The sequence below is a fragment of the Falco biarmicus genome, chromosome 3 (assembly GCF_023638135.1).
Source record: "Falco biarmicus isolate bFalBia1 chromosome 3, bFalBia1.pri, whole genome shotgun sequence".
In the NCBI taxonomy this organism is placed as follows: domain Eukaryota; kingdom Metazoa; phylum Chordata; class Aves; order Falconiformes; family Falconidae; genus Falco; species Falco biarmicus.
In genome coordinates this window covers 94,626,367-94,647,151 of record NC_079290.1, presented here as the reverse complement: position 1 = coordinate 94,647,151, position 20,785 = coordinate 94,626,367, and the positions used below count along the sequence as shown (strand labels likewise).

The 20,785-nt window shown below is 39.6% G+C and overlaps 1 protein-coding gene across 1 annotated transcript; it reads left to right on the top strand.

Annotated features, from left to right (window-relative positions):
• Positions 1-980: 980 nt before the first annotated feature.
• On the top strand, positions 981-20,206 carry BLOC1S5 (biogenesis of lysosomal organelles complex 1 subunit 5). Its single transcript, XM_056332247.1, has 5 exons — positions 981-1,215; positions 2,417-2,499; positions 4,716-4,845; positions 9,019-9,077; positions 18,104-20,206. The coding sequence occupies exons 1-5, from the start codon at positions 1,011-1,013 to the stop codon at positions 18,281-18,283; spliced, it is 657 nt and encodes a 218-aa protein (XP_056188222.1). The 5' UTR covers positions 981-1,010; the 3' UTR covers positions 18,284-20,206.
• The last annotated feature ends 579 nt before the right edge of the window (positions 20,207-20,785 follow it).

Sequence of the window (20,785 nt, the reverse complement as noted above, 5' to 3'; positions counted from 1 at the left end):
TTGGAGGAGATTTTCAACCAAACCAATTCACTCGTTTTTAAAGTTGAGTTTAGAAGATTATATATATTGTCCAAAAAATATTATCGTGATTTCAGTGAGCAGTTTCTGGGCTTTGATGATGGGCCACAGAATTTTAATAAAAGGATCATTGTTTGTGTCAGTTGTAATAGCTTCACACAGTAAAAAAAGTATTATTTTTTTTTCCCTCAGCCAAGCAATTGCTCCTAGTTATAAAAGCTGTGTGGAGTAGACAATGGGCAGGATTAATTACTGACAAAGAAATCTATAGTACACCTGTTTTCTACTAATAAACTAGTAATTGTTCCAGCCAAACTGGCTCCTTTCAGGTATTCCAGGTCAGGACAGCGAAGGCTGCAGTGGAATTTGTGGTCCTGTTCTTCCTTCGTTGACCATACGGAGACTAGTGCAGCATGATATGTATAGTAAATGAAAAAGATGTTAAAAAAATAAATAAATCAAACCAAACCAAACTGTAGGTGCAATGACCTAAACAGGATCAAAGTTGTTCTAAAAGTTACCCAGTTCACATTGCATGAGAAAAAGTCCTGTATAAAAATACTGCAATTTATAAAGGGGACAGTATATTGGAAACATCTGAACACTCCCAAATGGTTTCAAAAGAAATGTGTAGGTATTTTATGTAATTTTTCCTTCTTTTGTATAATTGCAAAATACAGTGCTGCTCTTCATTTGTGTAGCCCACGTGCCCAACAGTCGTTAGGCGCTTTCGCAGTGCCCAGAAGCAAACAGCTTTATCCGAATGCGCCACCTGAAACCAACCGCCACGCCAGCCCTGGGGGGGGGGGGGGGCGGGATTTTCGTGGGGGTCGGTCGGTTTGTGCCCGGCGGCGCAAGGTGCGGGGCCCGGAGGAGCCCACGCGTGGGGCCCTGCGCTGGCGCCGGCGCGGAGGGGGTCGGGGCAGGCCGGGCCGCCCGCGTTACCAGAGCAACGGCCGCTGTCGGGGCGCTGAGGCGGCCGGCGCGCGGCGATGACGTCACGCGGAGGCAGCGCGGCGAGGCGGAAGCTGAGCGGGCGGGGAAGGGCCGGGCCCGCCCGGTGGCCGCCGCTGGAGCGGGGCGCCATGAGCGGGGGCGGCCTCGCGTCCCCCGGCCGGAGCGGGGCGGCCCCGCTGCCCAGCGAGAGGAAGCGGGAGGCGCTGGCCGCCGGCTCCCCCATTCAGCCCATCATAAAGGGTGAGGAGCGGGGCCGCCCCGGTACTGGGCCCCGGTGGCAGTGGAGGCCGCCGTGCGCGGCGCGGGGCAACGGGCCTGGAGGAGGCGCGGCCTAGCGGCGGGCGGCGCTGACAGGTCCCGCGGCCCCTGCCCAAGCCCCCTGCCCAGGCCCCCCGGGCCTCCGCGTTCGAGGCGGTGGAGCCAGGGCCGGGGAGGCTGTAGTGGCGCTGGGCTCCGCAGCGGGGGGCTGGGCTGGCTGCCTGGCTGTGCCCGGGGAGCCCGGGCTGCCCCCAGCCCCCGCCGCTGGCGTTGAGCTTCCTGGGGAGCTCCTTGCTTTTGTCTCGGTTCACCCCGCGCACCCGCGGTTTGCTCTCGGTGATCTGTACGTAGAAGCGTTTGAACTTGGGAGCGTTTCAGCCTGTGCTTTATTTGCTGCAATCGTGTCGTTTCCCCAGGTTTGAAATGATCGTTCTGCGCTTTTTTTTTTTTTTTTTTGAAGGGGGTGGGAGTCGGGGTGTGAACAGATGCCCGTGGGTGCGGGGGGGGGGGGGGGCTCTGCCTTAGACGGGACACTGCCAGTTCACCACCAGTTCCAAGTGCTTGTTGGAACTACCCTGTGTGTCTGCTGAAGTAGTCTATATTTGCTGTGCTGTCAGAGTGCTTTTAAATTGAATGGTGGTTTGCTGGTTATTTTTTTCTGTATGACAGCCAAGCCTATTTTTCATAAATATTTATGTTGTAAACACTCTTCTTCAAGACTAACTTTCAAGCCTTTGGCCCTGGTATACAAGAAAATGCTAAGTTTTCCTTCGTAATGAGCTTTCCTTCTGTCTCTTGCTGCAGAAAACTCCCACACCTTAAGCTGCGATTCTCTGTGGAGCTGCAGCGTTTCGTTCTGCTCTTTAACCGTTCTTAACAGTCTGGTGTGGAAGCTGTGCTGAGGCGAAGCAGAACAGGGTGCTGAGAGACAGAGGCAAGCATTCATCTTCACAGAAAGGTGTCTGTGGCGCCTGGGGTACTGATTCATTGCCTTTCATCTAAGTTGATTGTTTGCAGAATAGATAGGATAGCCAACAAATATTATTCTGGTGCTCTCATGATTTTGTATGTATTTGGTGAGCAGTAGTCCTTCTTGCATTAAAGTATGGTGTGTGGTGCCTTGCCTTCTGTACCATGGAGTGTGAGAGAAAAACTAAAAATCTGACTTTCATTAATCTTCTAGATGTTGGGGAAATCTATTCAAGACTACTGGATCACAGACCAGTAATTCAGGGAGAAATACGTTACTTTGTTAAAGAATTTGAAGTAAGTATTGGTATCTTACTGGGTGCTGTAATCTTCAGAGTATGAGACTTTAAACAGTTCTATCATCTTTTTAGAGATTACAATCTGCATGTAATTTTCTTCAGAAAGACTTCACATATATATCTTGCCCAAAATAATTTAAAACATCTACAGTATACGTCTGAATCTTTAGTAAGTGAAGCAGTAATTTAGGTCTTCGGAAGTAAAAAGTTTTGAAAGGGGCATAAATATTTTTCCTGCAAAAGACTGGCAGGAATATTGATGTAGAAGAATGGTGTAGTTCTGAAATCTTAGAGAAGTCTAGCTGGTTCAAGGGAAATACTGTTGGCCAGTACGGGTTTACATCTGATTAAGAAACTGCATTGTGCCTCAGCTGGATTCAGCCAGCACAGTTGTAATTTAATTTTGCTTTAATTTTTGTTCCATGAAAGAAAGTAATATTACTGGAAGAGAGGAGCAATAGTTTATGCAAAGTGAGAAAATGATTAAAAATTGAATGAAATGTTATCTGAATGGCTGCAAATAAGGCTAAAGCACTGAAGTGTTTATATTCAACTTTCTTGGAAAGTGTGACAGGGCTTCCACACGGTGGCAGCAAAAATTTAGAAAAGTAGATTCTTGTGTCAACAAAAATCTATTTCTGAGTAGATTTTCTTTCTTACAGAACATGGAATTTAAAATCTTAAAATACAGTTATACCTCAAAGTTCCAGTATGCAGAGCTGATGTTTTTTAAAATTACATTTATATGTCCTCCCTCACGCACACACGCACCAGTTGTAGCTAATATTTCAAGCAGGTCTAATTTGTTTATATACTGCTTTAGCAAAAGACGTATGTGAACTGAACTCTCATCAGATCTGTATTATATGGACCGGAGAGTCATAAGGAATGATTTCTTTTCTTTGCCTTCCTAAGTTGTAGGATACTGTAAATGTTTTTATATGGCTTTTTACGGGAAGGAAAATTTTAAACTCAATTACAAAATTAGAACTCATATCATTATAATATATTTCTCTCACTGCACCTGAAGTCCTGTTCCGTTTCTTAGGCAAATTTCATGTATTCTTAGATCTTTTCCTGAAATTTAATTTCTGGTTTATACTTCTAGGGGGAGAAATAACAAAACAGGATTATTTATATTTTTGCAACTTAGAATTCCTTCCAAAATTACACTTGTTTCTCACTTTGAGATATCAGGTATTTTTTTGGTTGTAGTGGGACATACGCATCTAGTGTGTAAAGAATGTAGATTTGCATTCAGGAAGTCTGGAGCCTGTTTAATTGAACAGTTTTACTTGTCTGTGCTTTCATTTCTGAAGTTTTAAAATGGGCATGGTGATCCAGTTGCCTACTTCATGTGGTGTAGTATGTTTTTTGTTATCTAGAATTGCTTTATGATTTGCAGCTTTCAGTACAGGAATGTTTGTGTGCAACTCTACTCATAACTCGGAAGAGGCGGGTAAAAGTAGGAACAAGGCAGGCAGGAGCCTGGAGCAGATTTCAGAATCCTTTTCATTGTCTAAAGGAAAATGCAGGTGAAATTCACAGTGGAGGTCGTGCTGTGGCTTCAGAAAAATAGATTTTTTGGTGGGGTGTTCTGATGGGTTTTTTTAATGTAAACCATAAAGCAAGAGCTTGTTCTTCTTGTAATTAATCACGATCAGCAGTGAGCCAGAAGAAGGGCTGCCTCTTTAGTCAGCTGTGTTATTTTTTTTTTAGTCTTGACTTCATTGCTTTACTTAAGTAAAAATAATTTTACTTGAATTGTTTTAACGTCATACCATGATAAATCTGGAAGGTCAGACATTAAGCAAGCAGAATCCGTGCTGTGTTATTTCTCTGTAACAACTGAGTTATAAAAATTAGATGCTATTAAGCTCTGTTTCTCTCTGTTGTTTCTGATGTGCTGTAAATAATATATACAAAGCAACACATTTTTGCACACCATGTTTTCCTAAATAAATGCTAACTTTTCTTACAAGTGTCATTCAAAGTATTCCTTATTTTAGTGTGAAGAATGGAGTATTACTCTTTTTTTTTTTTTTTTTTTTTCCCACAAAACTAATATCAATTGTGTAATAATTGAGTTACACTTTAATAGACAGTGGTATAGTCTTTGAGATAAAGCTATGCATTTATCAATTTGGAAACCATCTTATTTCATGAAGTGGAATTCTTTGTTAGCCACTCATTTTCTTTCAATTCTTCTGGCAGGAAAAACGCGGCCTCCGAGAACTACGAGTACTCGAAAATCTAAAGAACGCAATCTTTGAAACGAATGAACATGTTCTTCCTAAGTGTGAGCAAGCAATGAATGACAATTTGAATGAAGTATTCAAGAGATGTAAGCACGTTGCTTCTTATTTCCCTTATAGCATCATTTTAAGGAATAATTTAAATAGTTTGGATTGAAAATATGATTTGTAGAAAAATTACCACCCTTGGATAAATTTTTGACCATTTAGGTGCTTTGTTCTCATTTCTGTGAAAGTTTGAAAGGGAAAGAACAGGCACGTTTTTTGGTATTTATTGGTCCAGCCACCACAGCTCTTGCTAAGGTTATGTTAAAGCTTTTCAATGATTTAAGAAGAAACTATTTCAGTTTAGTCTTTTGCTGCTTGGAAACAGGATACTGCTCCAAGCTGGCTAAAGCCATCGACAAAATTTCAGTTTTCTGATTTGTTGAAAGCATGCTGTGGTGTGACCTTCAAGTTTCTTAATTTTTCCTGTGGGAGAGCATAATACTGCCCCCATGATTTAAAACAAAACTTGCTGCTACATAGCTATGAAATGTGCTGCAATTGTTATCTTTAGTCATAAGCAGGGTAGTAGTGGTAGTAGTAATTGTTGTGTGCTAGTCCTGGTGTCATCATGATAACCCTCTATTCTTTTAATTGCTTGGATTATAAAAGAAAGTTTAAAAATTGTTGTACTAATTTTTCAGTATTTTTTTTTCTTACACATTCAGCAGGATAGCTTCTCAAAAAGATATTTTAAGGAGTGTGGTTATATAGCTTTAGCTGCCAGATTTATGCAGTTGAGATATGCCAGTGTGGGTTTTGTTATATTTTATGTATAGTGTGTTGTATAACCATTTAATTTCATATAATTTATACAGCATCTGTCTGACATATTCAGAATAAGAAATGGTAGGTGATGCGATACACTTAACGGTTGCAGAAAAATCTTTGAAACTTAAAATCATTTCATGCAAATAAGGCATGTGTTCTGATACCTTCTAAATAGAGTGAACCTTTGCTATTACTCCCTGAATTTGTAATTGTCACCTGTGCAGTACATCATTAGTGTTAGAATCACAGAATGGTCGAGGCGGGAAGGAACCTCTGGAGGTCATTTTGCCAACCTCCCTGCTCAAGCAGGGGCAGCTAGAGTCAGTTGTCCAGGCTGTGTCCAGTTGGGTTTTGAATATCTTTACTGATGAGCTTCCACAGCTTTTCTGGGCAATGTGTATTTGACCACCCTCACAGGAGAAAAGTTTTCCTGTGTTTAGGTGGAATCTTGTGTTTCAGTTGGTGCCCACTGCCCCTTGTCCTGGCAACGAGCACTGTAAGAGAGGAGTCTGGCTCCCTCATCTTCATTCCCATCAAGCAGATATTTATTCACGTTAATGAGATCCCCCCAGGCGTTCTTTCCTCCAGACTGAACAGTCCCAGCTCTCTCAGCTTTTCTTCATATGGAAGATGCTCCAGTCCTTAATCGGATTTGTGGCCATGCACTGGTCTTGCTTCCAGAAGTCCATTTCTTTTGTTTACTGGGAAACCTGGAAGTGGACAAACTACTACAGGTGCAGCCTGTGTTGCTGGACCTATTGCTGCCTGGGATTATTTCTCCCCACGTGCAGGACTTGTCATTTCCCTGTGTTGAACTTGGTAAGACTTCCCTCACCCCAACTTCCAGTTGCTCAGGGTCCCTCTGAATGGCGGCACAACCGTGTAGTCTTTCAGCCACTCCTCCTGGTTTTGTATCATCTGCAAACTTGCTGAGGGTGCACTTCGCTCCAGCATCTGGGTCACTAATGAAGATGTTAAACAGTATTGGCTGCAGTGCTGACCCTTGAGGTAAACCAGCAGTGACTTGCCTCCAACTTGACTCCACGCTGCTGATCGCAGACTCTAGACTTGGCTTTTCAGCCAGTTCTCAATCCACCTCACCTGTCCACTTATCTAACCTGTGCTTTGTTTAGTTTGTCTATGAGGATGTTAGGGGAGACAGCTTCAAAAGCCTTGCTGAAGCCGCTTTTCCCCCATCCACCCAGCTAGTTGCTGCATTATAGAAGGCTGTTAGGTTGGTTGAGTATGATTTCCCATTCCTAAATCCATGCTGACTACTCCCAGTTACCTTCTTGTTCTTCATGTGTCTAGAAATGCTTCCAGGACTTTTTTCCATCACCTTTCCTGAGATTGAGGGGAGGCTGACTGGTCAGTAGTTCTCTGGCCCTTCCTTCTTACCCTTGAAGATAGGAGTCCAGTCTTCAGGAACCTCTTGCAGTCACAGTGACCTTTCAAAGAGAGAGAGTGGCCTCACAGTGATGTCAGGCAGCTCCCTCAGCACCCATGGACACAACCTGTCAGGCCCTGTGGAATATGTTAAGACATATTTCCAGTTTGTTTAAGTGCTCCCTAACCTGGTCTTCCTCCATCCTTTCTTCGCTCCAGGCTTTCCCTCTGGTCTCAGGGGCCTGGGATTCCTGAAGGCTGGTCTTCATGCTAAAGGCTAAGGCAAGGAAAGCATTGAGTACCTTGGCCTTTTCCGTGTTCATTGTCACCAGCTCCGCCACCCCCTTCAGCAGAGGGCCTGCATTTTCCCTAGATTTCCTTTTGCACTTTACGTACTTGTAGAATCCTTTCTTGTTGCCCTTTGCATCCTTCACCAGATTCAATTCCAGATCAGCTTTGACTTTCCTAACCCTATCTGCATGATCGGACAGCAGCTCTGTATTCCTCCTGGGTCACCTGCCCCTGCTCCCACCTCCTGTACACTTGCTTTTTAAGTCTGAATTCAGTTAAGAGCTCCTTGGTCATCCACCCCGGCCTCCTGCTGCCTTTGCTTGATCTGCTGCTTGTTGGGCTGGACCTTTCTTGAGCATGGAGGAGGTGATCCTTGAAAAAGGTGCTATGCCCCTTCTGTTACCATCATCCAGACCCTTGATTTGCCTACCCTGTCCCCAACTTCTTTACATCTCGTTTTTTGAGGAATCACTCCCTCACCTGTCATTTCTATTTTAAAGCTGTCCTTATCAGGTTCGCCAGCCTGTTGGCAAAGGTGCTTTTGCTTTGCCTAGTCAGGTACATCCCATCTCTTCCAGGCAGCTTTTGCTGCTCAGAATGGGTCTCATGGATGTAGAAACTGAAACTTTGCTGCCAACACTGACTGTGCAACCAGCTTTTAACCCCAAAGATCCATCAGGTGCCCCTCACCAGGAAGGTTGAGGAGAACACTACACACACTGCCATGCATTTGACCACTGTCCCCAGGTCCCTGTAGTCATTCCTGATATTTCTCAGGTCACCCCTGCAATGCCACTGACATCTATGTGGAAGAGTAGCAGGGTGAATCATCCCAGTCTTAGTCGCCTCTCTACACCATCCTGAATGAGCTCCTGGGCACTGGTGAACCTCCCTAGAGGACAAAACATAGCAAAAGGTGGGGAGCCTCTGTCGCCTGCCATAGGAAGTCTGCTACAACTGTCACTTGCTACTGTCTTCTAATGGTCCTGCGTGGCTCAGGCTCAGCCCCCAGATGCTCCAGGTCATGGTGCTCGCAGCTCCTCATCACCTGTGAGGGCAGTGAATCTGTTCTTTAACTGGGAGCAGGAGCTTGCCTCCTGGTGTGAGAAATCACCAGCATTAAGATGATGATAAGTAAGAAATTTCTCGATACTAGGATATGTTAGTGGGAGAAATGATTGCTTTAGGGAAATTAGTATATTTAATTCTGCATGAAGTATTGAAAACTGCACGGGAATACAGTTCCTGTTTCCATTGAGAAGTTTTCCTGGGCTTAGGCTTACAAGACGAGGCTGGCTCCAGCATGAAGATGTGCTCCATGTAGATTGTTTATACTAAATCACTTTTTACATTTAATGGGGGAAAATAAGAACTAAAAAGAAATCCCGAACTACTAAAACATAGAACTTGGTCACCTGTTACTACTTAATGACTTGAGCATTTTTTTGATGTCTTCTAAGGTGCTGAGTAGTGCACCGTAGTGCTGAGTAGTGCTCGTCAGCCACGCTGAGTGTGGGCACAAGAGGATCTAGCTGCTTTTCTCTTTTTGGCTTCTGGAACATGCAAGGGTTAAACTTGGTGATAAGTCTACACACAAGTATTCATGTAAAGCATTTTCTGCAAATACTGACAAATCTTTTTCATGCAGAGTCAAGTGGCCCAATGGAATACAATCTTTGACTTGCAACAGCCTCGTGTCTTAAGTCCCTTTCAGGAGAGTTTCTTTGCTTTAGAACCACAGACTGATCTACTGCAATTTGTTATTTCAGTGCAAGCTGCCAACGATATGATGCGTAGACTCCAAGAGAGAGAGCATGAAGAGAGGAAGGTAAAGGATGGATGGATTTTTAAAATGTGATCTAAGTAGGAGTCTTGCGCTTCTACAGCAAGTTTATCTGCCTTCAGTATAGCAAAACTTAAAAGCATATTTTTCTATGCTTTATATACTTGCACTAATACTAAAACTTTTTTTAGGGTCATTTCTGCACTTACAGAACACATACTGCGGTGGCCTATATGTTCGTGACTGCAAGTTAATGTATCACTGGCTCTTCCTACAATCTCCTGATACATGGAAACTTTTTTATTTCCTTTGCTTTATTTTCCCTGCTAGCTCAGACTGTAATATTTGTCACATACAGGGAAAGCTTAAATATGAAAAAAAATGATTTTCTGTGGAACAAAAAACACCTATTAACCTACCAGAATGGAAATGTAAATCTTTCCTAGTTAGCTGAGAACATTGACCATATTATATATATTGCTTGTTGAAAAGGAAGTGTGTTTTTCACTTGTGGATGGGTTATTTAATGAAGGGCTATATTATAGGAACATGCGAATCATTGGAATCTTTTCAGTTGGCTACACTTTGCTCATTTGAAATGCATATGCTCTGAATCTAAGATTTGGAAAATTATACAAGAAATTAGTTTCATGTTTTCCCACTACTCCTTCATGATTGTATTCCTGTGTTATCTTTTTACTTGCAAAATGTTATTTATAATCACTTAGTTCAGAAAAACTGAAGACTGCTGTGGCCATCATACAAAACAGGCTGTGCATTGATTTATGTAAGCTGATAGTCGTGTTTTTCTTTCCTTTTTGTAATCAGTGAAGATGGGCAGTCCAGTTGGAGTTGAATACTGGTACTGTGCGAACAGCACACTGTGAAACCCTGACAGAGTTTGCTTCTGTCTAACGCTGGTGTAGATATTGGTAGAGAGGTTAAGCAGGAAATTCTTACACTGCTGCTACTGTTTGTTTGAAGTAGAACTTTTATAAAAAATGTATAACTTATAAAATGAACACTCAATAAGAATGGTAACTATTCTTTTTAAAAAATTTAGCTGTATGTTTCCACTTTTTTTTTTTTTATGTGTAGTGGAGAAATACTAATATCTATTCAGGATTTGTAGCATTTCTTTAAGCTTGTATAGTAAGACATTTCGGCTTGAAACTTTCCAAATGTGAGTAGTAACTGATAGGGAACTTTTTAAAAATTATAGATAAAAGTTGTTATTGTAGTGCAGCCACTTGAGGAGAAATGCTTTTTCCTTTCCTTTCTGAAATCAGGTGTTCAGAAAAAATAATGGAGTTTTGGAAGAATCTAGTGTCAAGTGATTAGTGTTAGCAGCCCTCAGTGACATTAATTCAATTTCTGCTGAACAGAATGAATTTTATAAAATGGCTTTACTAATTCTCTTTTGTGTAGTTCCTTTCAGCTACTGCTATCAGCCAAGTAACAAAAGCGAAATTATGTTGTCCCTATCACATTCTCACTTAGGGTGTAAAGTAATTTGTGATTACGGGAGTGTCATTGAAAGAGGCACTTGTGGAGTCTCCTGTTTTGTTGAGTAGTCATCCCATCCAGATCTCAGTGCTATTTAGTTGGTAGTTCAAGCTGAGGATTACTTTAAGCTTGTGGGAGAAACTAGAGAAGACTTCAAGAAATTTTGTAAACTTGTTTGTGTGTGCTATATTCTTACTTGTTTTAAATATTTTTATGTAGAAGGGTACAGGTTTCTACTGGAAGCTACCTAACACTTTCCGTTACGCTCTTACCTCTTAATTGCTTGCAGCATGATCTACTATGGTAACATTTCTCAAAGCCTGTGTCTGTCTCAGATGGTGGCGGGTTTGGTTTGGGCTTTTTTGAAGTGGTTTTATTTGTGTTTTCTAATTTCAGCAAAAATAGCCCAGGTAATAGCAAAAACAAAGTTTACTGAAAACTCTGATGTTCTTACAAATGTTAGTTTTTTGCATAACCAATGACAGTAAAGTATAGAAATAAACAGAACTGACTCATGTGAGTCAGTACTGTGTACAAGATGGCTTTACTATTTTTCAAGTTCAAGCAGTGTGCACTATTGAGTGAAAAAAGGGTTTCGTAATCAGATTTTTTTTCCAAATAACTGATGTCTGAACATAGGTGTTGATATAAAAGGCATATGAAAGGTATAACTGCCAAAATGTATAGATTTACTAACACGTCAAAGGGAATTCCCGGAACAGGAATGAATACAGCAGCAACTATATTTGTAATTTAGAGAAGCTTTGGTTTATATCTAAGGCAAATTACAAGACTAGCTCAAAACTATTCTCAAGTTTTTATGTGAACCTGAAAGCTGAAAATCTTCCAAATTTAGTGATGTCTAAATATCTTAGTTAAAAAATTACTCATAAAAGTAGTAGGCATTGTTACAAACATAGAACAGATCCTAAGCTTAGTCTGAGTTTCCCAAACCCTTGTATTTGTGAAGTTATACTGAAAGACAGAAATTTAGGCTAAGTATTTAGGTTACATGTGAAAAGTGAAGTTTTAACAGCTTGCCATGGCTTATGTTCTTTTCGGCGACTCAAGGAACTTCTACCAGTACAGCTGAAATATTGTTTGGAGAAGAGGAGTTGCTGAAAGAATGGATAACTAGCAATAAAAGACAGGAAAAAGCTGCATCCGTGTGGTCTGGAGCTGGAAGATTTATAGGAGGCTAGAGCTGGAGTTCTAAGAGTGTTTGAGGGTGAGAAGATGATTCTGTGATGAAGGAAACAAAATACTCTACCCAGATTTTTCCAAATTAACAGCCACGGAGAAATACCATTTGTACAACTTCGTAGACCTTTTCAGGTGGGGTAAAAAAGTGTTTTCTGTGCAGTAGATGATAGTAAGTGCCAGTCAGTAATACAGATTGTAAACTGCTAAAGTATAATGTGCTGTTGCTGACAGTTAAACGATTTTTTGGTTCAAATAGAAATCTACAGCATGGTAGGAAATGTTTTATGCATTAGACAACGCAGCATTAGAGTTTGTGGCAAATTATTGAGACTTTTTTTTTTCGGTTCCTGGTTAAATATTGTACGTATACCATACAATATCATGAATTACCTAAGGCTTCTTCTTGCCTCAGGTACACCTGTCTGCATGCTTTAGTTCATACGGCAATTTTCCCACATTACAAAGGTCAGGAGGTTTTACCGAAGAACAAAATGTGTTGTTCTGAAGTCTGAATACAGTATCATAGTATTGGCTTCTGTCTTGTTATCATGCCCTGGTTTATCTATACAATTAAATACCAAAACAACTTTGTAGACACTTCTTGACTGGTTGAGGAGAACAGTGAAAACTTACATGTTTTCTGAAGTGGCTGTGTTGGGTTTATTAGGTGCTGTTTTCTAATTTATAATTGTCTGACTAAAGGGACTTGTGGTTTGTTTTTTTTCTTGGGAGTTTAGAGTACAATTATCTTACAGATTTGTTTGTTTTAGCAGTCATTTAAAATGACAAAAGGTAGGAATTAAAATCAGACTATACTCTGGACAGTTCTATTAAAGTATACTGATTTTCATGTTTGCATGTGCTTTTCTTTGTGAGATTTTTGGTTTACAAATTAGTTTCTCCAGTTGGCAGCCCTGGAAACAAAAGAATGAAACCTAAAAGCAAAAGTGTCTGTTTCTGGGGTTTTAATCATTACCAGCAATCCAAAATTTGTAACTAGAAGTTTTCAGTAATTTGGGAATTCTGCAAGTATTTCATTTGAAGTGTCTTGCTGACTGTGCATGGGCCAGAATTTATTTCAATTTATCTTCTGCGTAGTTGGGTTGGTCTTGCAATGTTAGAAGTTTAAAAATAATTAACACTGAATTACTACTCTTCCAAACTTTTTTGAAAAATGATTACTTTCTCATGCAACTGTACCTGCATTTTCAAACATGCGGACATCTTTTCCTTCTTAATGACAGGAAAAAGTACAAATTTTAACAGAAGTTACTTATCACTACTGCAAGTGCTTTCTGGACTTCGCTGGGTGTGTATCAGTTCTGTAGTCCTTTGAGACAGCTGACTAAAAAAGCATGTGAGAATAATAAACTGTTCTGAATATTCAAGATCGTAATTGACATTAGTTATCTAGAACTTTATTATTCGATGTATAAAGGAACTGGAAATAGGTCTCCACCATCAGGGTAAATGCCATAAGCGAAAGTTTTTCAGTTCTTTCTCTTCACTCTACACAGGAAATATATCAGGTTAGGGAAACTGTAGAGATTGATCCTGGAATATTCTGTAGCTCTTTAATACCAAGACTGTCTTGTGAGTTGTGATACGTGAATTAGATTTTATTTTTTTTTTAGTAAAAAGGTATTTTATTGTACATACATCTCTTAACATCTCAAAACATCGACCACTCTGCATATAGCCAGCTTTTTTACCTTGTATGTACAAATTACAGTTTTAGAGGACTGATAATTCATTAAAACATACTTATTAAGAGTAAATTTTGTTGGTGGGATTTTTTGTTTGGGTTATTTTAGTGATTTTGTTTTAAACCTAAATCACTGAGACACAGTAACATGTTTGAGGTTGCTCAGAACGCTATTAAACATTTCCTGAATACAAAATTTCCGAGAACATGCAAAAGCTGGCGTGTGAACTACTAACAGTTATTGTAGTCATGACAACTTGTTCTTAACCTACTGGAGTTCTGTGTGTATCAGCATCACTGAGGTGATACAGTTCTCTAGTGGTTGATTGTTGTTCTTACCATTGTCATAACTTGTGTCAGCAAGCTACAGGAGATGCCTAGAGCCTTAACTCTTTGCGTCAATTTTCAGTTCACATTTAGGAAGAGAAGGTATGTATTTCAAAGATTGCTCCTGTCAAATTATGTTCATATGCTCTTTTCCACTCGGCGTGAGATTAAATGTGTAATGAATTAACATTTCCTTAGTAGGGATCCTGGCACTTGAGACAACAGAACCAATTTGTATTAATATTTAAATTGATTGAGGTTATTTCTTCAGTTTTAAAGTCATCAGACTTTGAGGAGTGAGAAATGTAACATGACATTGGAAAGCTTCCTAAATAACAAATTGATGGAAAAGAACCTGAAGTTCTGTCACCTTAAAGTGAAGATGATCTTTTCCTCACCTTTATGAAATTGCCCTGGAAATTAATTTGCCAGACGCACTGTCAAATTCTATGCATATTGTTTTCTGTAAAACAAACTTTTTGCAAATCTCTAAATTTGAAGATTATTAATTGATAGTATAAAATACACTCAGTATTGTCTCTACAGATCCCTAATATATGTAATTATGCTGACTGTTGGAAACTGTTTGCTTTTTGAGAGTGACTTTTGAGTTGAGAAGTACAAATCCACGCCAAGATGTCTATACATTTAGAAAAACTTGGTATTTTAAAGATTCTTTATGACTGCCAATAGCATACTTAACAAGAGAGGTTGTTTATCTACCTATATGGACTTCTGTGCTTTCTAGCTGTGCTACAGCTGCAGCTACAATTAGGGCACAATATTTTTTGCATAGTGTCTTGATTTAATTAGTTTTTCCTCCTAAGCGTTACGGTCATTTGAATAAAGCAGTGAAGTTAGTAGCCCTGGATATGAAGAGGATGTGGTAGGAGTTGGGAAGTACAATACAGGGCAAACCTGAAGGGGTCTTGCAAAAGTCACCTTCCTGTGCTGAGAAACTGAATCTTCTTGTGGCTGGAGAGCTAGATGTCGATGTCTTGTGTGGGAGCCTGGGTTCTCAAGAGACTGTTAGCCGTGTTCTGCTGGGTGAGGCTGTACCACGGTAGTAGCTGTTAAGAGACAGCAGAGAAGACTCGGATAAGGGAAGCCTTTTAGTGCCTTAGCTCCAGGGTTGGTGTCTTTTGCAGGAGGTGCTGCAGTTGGATGTGGGCATAGGAGGAACCTGTCTTTGGTCAGGATTTCTCTCTCACACTGTTCTGTGATGCCTAACGAGACTGAAGTGCTCATTGAAGCTTATCCCACAGCTGCAGCATTCATAGGTCTCTCCTGCGTGGATTCTTTAACTTCTAATGAGAAGCAAGTTTACACTGCAACATAGGCTTTGGTTGAAAGATCTGTATCCTAAGGCACACATCCATTATGAATCACACTCTGTTGGTTTTGCTCTTCACACAGCTATTCCTCTGGTAGGAATAGAAATACTGGTTTCACGATTGACTCACACACACAAACAGATCCACTCAGCGGCTTTAAGTGTTTGTTTAAGTGTTTAAGTGGTTTGGAGGTGCTGCTGAGAATAGTTGGGTTTGAGTTTGTTTTCTAGGAAGGCAGGCTGCAGTGCCCAAGGTGTGCGCTGGGCTGCTACAGTGGGGTTTTCCAAATTGTTACCAGGGTGGGAGAGTGAAAACAGTGTTTATGTCCCCGGTGTCTTTTCCTTGGTATTTCTTGTCATTCTTACTTGCTTGTTCTAGAATATCTTATTATTTATTTTCTATTTTCTAAAGTGTTTGTTTAGTCTTATCTGCTACTTTTTACTTTGTTAAAGGTGTAAATTGCAATTACACAGTTACATTTTTTCCCAACATCAATCTTACTCTATAAAATCAGTTACTATTTCAGTGGAATGCTGCTCGCTTTTATATATTTAAAGAATAAGCACTTAAAGCGATTACTTCTCAGTACTCAACTGTTTAAATTTTTATTTAGGCATAGATTAGGCAACGTACATAGCCTGGCTGCTAATATCCCTTTATTTCATAATGTCACTTCTGTGCCAGAACAAGCTAAAGACTGACTGAGCAGGGGAAGGCGAGAAGTATTTTGGGAAAAAGGAGTTAGACCACAAACTTTTGGTAGACTAAACTTCACTATCTCATGTTCTAGAAATGTCTTTGTTTTACTAGGTAAATCATTTTATGTCCTTTGATAGAAATGGTGCAGTGGAAGATGAAAGTAGAAAGTAGCAACATGACTTTTATGTTACTTGCAAACTATTTATGTTGTGAGGAGCATGGGTTAGTCTCACTGAAGTGCGGTTTGGGTAGGTGCTGTGTAATCCTGTCAACGAGTGTGTGGTGCACCACCAGTTACAAAACCTGTGGAATGAACTAGTGTACTAGTCAAGGCACCAGTATACACTGGTGTATTTTGTTAGTGGCTAGTGCTGCATCTGTTGCAAACAAAATGGATCTTGGCATAATGTTGTTACGATGTGTATAAATGCTGCATGGCAAAAATAATGTATTTAACCCATGATGCCTGGTCTTGAAGAACAATGCATAGAGTGTGTGAAATACATAAATGGGTTTCCGTTACCTTTAGTTGTCAAAAATGCCACATGTCTCTTAAAGCTGTACGGTAGTATTTATTCCTGCACAGAAGTGCTGTAACATAGAAAATAGTTATTGCTGATAAATTAAAAAGGAAGTGGAAGAAAAAGGATGAATCCTCTCTTTTGCTGGAAGATGGAACAAATGTAAGAACAACTGCCTAGATTTATTGTAACTTCAGCATCTATAATATAAGGAGGCCAGACTGTTAATACTGTATGCAAGCAATCCACATAAGTATATCTCATGTTGACATGCATATTGAATGTGTATATGATCCCTGTTTCTAGGTAGTTAGAATTTATTTATTTTTTATTTGGGGTTTTGGTTTTGTGGTTTTTTTCCTGAAGATAAGAGGGTGAAAAGAGTCAGACTTACCAGAAGCCAAGCAATATGAAAGTATGAGGGGGAAAAATAACTTATTTGTAAAGGAAGACATCAATCACAGTGAGAGGTAGCTGGCCAAAGCAGAAACACTAACTGCCAGTTTCAAAACATTGAATATCTATGTTATTATATTCTATTTCACTCTTTCCTTTTTGTATTAGAGGCTTTTCGTCAAGACTGGTACCTAATTACTATGCTGAACCTAAGCATTGTGGTAAAATAGAAAGGTGGTTTGTTTCTCACTTGAAAAATGTATTCAGGAATGTAGAAAATACTTTTGTTTCAACAAATGAGACATTCAAGGGGAAAGTAGCAAATGTAAAAGAAGAGAAGCAATATGTTGACGGATTGGCTGACGTATAATTTATAGTTTTGTTAGCCATTGTAATTTGCTGTGAAACATAGAAGCATTCTGTTTACAGGTATTTGACATAAAATCTCAAATGTTGTCTTGAGTGTTGATCCTTTAATCTCTGGTAATGCAGATGTACCTAAATAATAGACATACATAACTCTAAAATTTTGTCTAGCACTCACAGATATGAAATATAGTGGGGCTACTGATTTCCTTATAACTCAGATACGGTAATGCTTCAAGTGCATTTTTAATCTGTAGCCTTTATATAACATAGGCCTGGCCATACTTGCTGTACTAGATGCAGATTGTCAGGTCTTTTAAGACCACTTAATCAAAAATTAGCTTTATTGTATTTAAATTATTTCTCTTTGGGATACTTTAAGAACAGTGGACTCCCTGAGTCTTGTCTGTGTCAGTAGGCAGCTTCTTTCTGTGTGAACACAAGAAAAGGGGAAAAATTAAAAAAAAAAAAAGAAAAAAGAAAAGCGGTGTCCATGTGCTGGTTGGGGTGGGTTTCTTTCACCATAACTAAGGGGCTAAAAACGTTGAATACTATGTTCCCAAAAGCAGAAGCTCATTTTAAAAGAAAATTTAAAGATAATACTGATCTATATCTGCTGCTTACAGTGCTTCTGACATTGTCAGTAATCAGAGGAGCAAATAATGCAACAAGTGTGATCTTTAGAAGCTAACAGAAGCGAACTAGGGGAACTAGTAGCTTTAATGTGTCTTTCGGTTTATTTATTTAATTATTTTTCACCAGACTGTAGCACAGAAAAGCTGTTGTTGCTAATACTGTCACATTAATAGTACCACAGACTTTTTATTATTTGTTTTGGATTGACTATACTTTATTAAAATAAACTTTTTCTTTTTAGTTTCACCTTTTTGCTAGTTTCACTGTACTGAAGTAAAAGTGCAGTTTCCCTGACACTTCAGCATTATGTAGCTCTCCTTAAACCCTTCATTTTAATATGGAAATGGTTGTTAAAACTTCGTATTTTCCTCCTGTCAGCTTCAGGCGGACAAGCTGATGGCTCGTGAAGAGAAGCACATAGCCCACTGGGAGGAATTCATGAAAGAACAACAAAACAAGCGAGCAGAGGTGGACGAAGAGCACAGAAAAGCTATGGAGCGCCTCAAAGAGCAGTATTCTGAGATGGAGAAGGAACTGGCCAAATATGTTTCTTTTTAAGGCCTTTCTTTTTTAATAATGCTGGGTTTGTGCCAATACTCTGTTGCTTCTGACTTAAATTGAGATTCTTTCGGAAAGCTGAAACACGTAAGAAAAAAGGAGGATTTCCTCTACAGGTTTGGGATGGGAAGGGAAGGTTTGCATACTTTCAGCTTAAGTGCCTATCTATGCCTGTTTTGTTCAGGGCAGGTGGAATGCCAGTATTTCTTCGTTTGTTGGAAAGTGGGACTGGAAATTACATTGCGTGACTACATCAGCTCAGGGAGTTGCAAACTGGAATTCTTTCCCATCTGCAGAGAGTATTGTATCATTTGGGAAAACAGAGACTAATGTAACATTAACTATCCCAGTGTGCAGCCACAGCCCTTTCCCAAAAAGTAGGTGTAATAGGTTCCAGCCCTAGTTCGCTGAGAATTCACTGGGAAAACTGCAAATCCTGTTCATAGATTTCAGGAAAACCAACTTGTTTTACAGAATGTTTTACTTTGAAGCTTTAGCAATGAAAGATCTCAACAGAGTTTTAAATCCAGTTGTAATTTTGGGTTCGATGTTCAGTATTACGGAGTAGAGTTGAGATTTAAATGGGTTTTGGTAACGTAAAAATGGATCGGTGAGCTTGGACAACAATTTCTTTTCCCTCCCTGTAAATGTCTCAGGCCTCTGTTTTTAAGCTTTACTGTTCTAAGCAAAGCCAAAACACACTCGAAAGTAATCATGAGAAGCATGTTGATCTTTGTATTAGCTTTGTAGCTAGTACAGTATTTACTTTAAATATTTGACATGCTGTTGGTTTACTTAGGATAAGCTTGTCAGAACTTTATAAAGCCATTGAGGAAAGACATTTCTGTTTCTTTATCAACATAACAAATGAGCAGATTAGTGGTAAAACGCCTCTAGTACTGATCTGCTTTCTTACTAACTGTTACTCTTACGGGGTATGTGAAACTCCTGTTTTGCTTTCTTTTCTTTCTAAACTTGCAGTTAATAGCAGTGTAACTGAAGAAGTTAACTTCATCAGTTCATTAACCGAGCAAAATGCAGCATAGTACCTTAATGAAATTTGCTGCAAGCTAACCATTAGTACAGGAAATATCTTTCCATAATTTAGCTGGTGTCCAATCTGGAATGGAAACAGGTAAAATTAAACAGAATTTACCCTTACCTGTATTGCAACAGTAATACGCCAACAATGGCTGCTTGTGTAAGTTTATGGCTTGGTGTCAAGGCTCCGTTCCTGGCAGCATGTTGATAGTGTGATTAAAGTTAGTAGAGGAGATGGAATAAGTATTTTGAGATTTCTTTCAATAACACTGAATTCCTGCCAAGCTGCTCTGCCCGCTACTGTAGGCCCAACAGCTTCATCAATCATCATCGTGTATCTGGACTGAAAAGGGACTTGCTGACACTGGGGCATGCTGGAATGTTGTTAATTCTCTGTTGTGGATGGAAAAAGTGTAGATGTCTCAAAAGTATCCCACACATGAAAAATAGGAAAGCCTCTTTTAGAACAACACCTATTTGAATAGGAGGTGAACTCTAGTTTTTCAGCTTACGTACCCATGATGTATGTTGTAACTAAGTTCAGGCTTTCGTTTAAAAAGGAAAAATTAGTTCTTGTCTGCCTTTAGAATTGGGTGTGGAATAGTTTTGTTTTGAGCACAGACTGAAAATGGCATCCCTCGTGCCAGATTATTTGATGTGTATCTGCTCAAAGCCCAATATCTTTATACGAAACACATTTAACTGTATACTGAATTCATGTTTATTTTTGCACTGATAATTTTTATTAATATTTAGATATCTAATTAACTGTGCACTGGAGCTGTAGATTTTAGTATTTCGTCACTTTGAGGGCTCTTAAGCAATGATACAAGTGTTGCAAGTTGGATATTCACTGGAAAATAAAGCAGTATTTCAAAAATCTTCTGGGATGTGTGCCTCCTGATTCGTTGGAAAGCCAAATGCTAACACTGAAAATGCATTTGTCCCTGTTTTAGAATATGGGTGGTTTTATGCTGAAGATCATTTGAAAACACTTTTCTTCATAGTCTGTATCAGCCTGTTGACCCACTCTTGTTCATTTGGGACTATCTGAAAACTATCTGTTGCTGAAATATTTTATTTAGTAATTTTCACTTTTTTATATATATATGTAAGGTTTTGAGGTACTTGAAATGCTTAATAGCATTTGAAGCAACTTGCCAACATTTACAGGAATACCTATTTTTTCTGTCCAAATGTTTAAAAAAAACCAACCAAACAATAAACAAACAATAAAAAACCCACAAATTGATGCATCTAAATTTAATCTCCAAACAGAAAACATCTGACAGGTAAGATTCCCATCTTCAGCAGTTTTTTAGCAAGGCGAGACTATGGTCTGTCTGGACACAGCAGTTCTCCACAGTGTGACTTTGTTACTCAATAGTCACTCCTAGTTGGGAGGAATAGAAAAACGAATAGTTTAAAAGTTGGGTTTCTGTCATTGGTGCATGAAGGAAG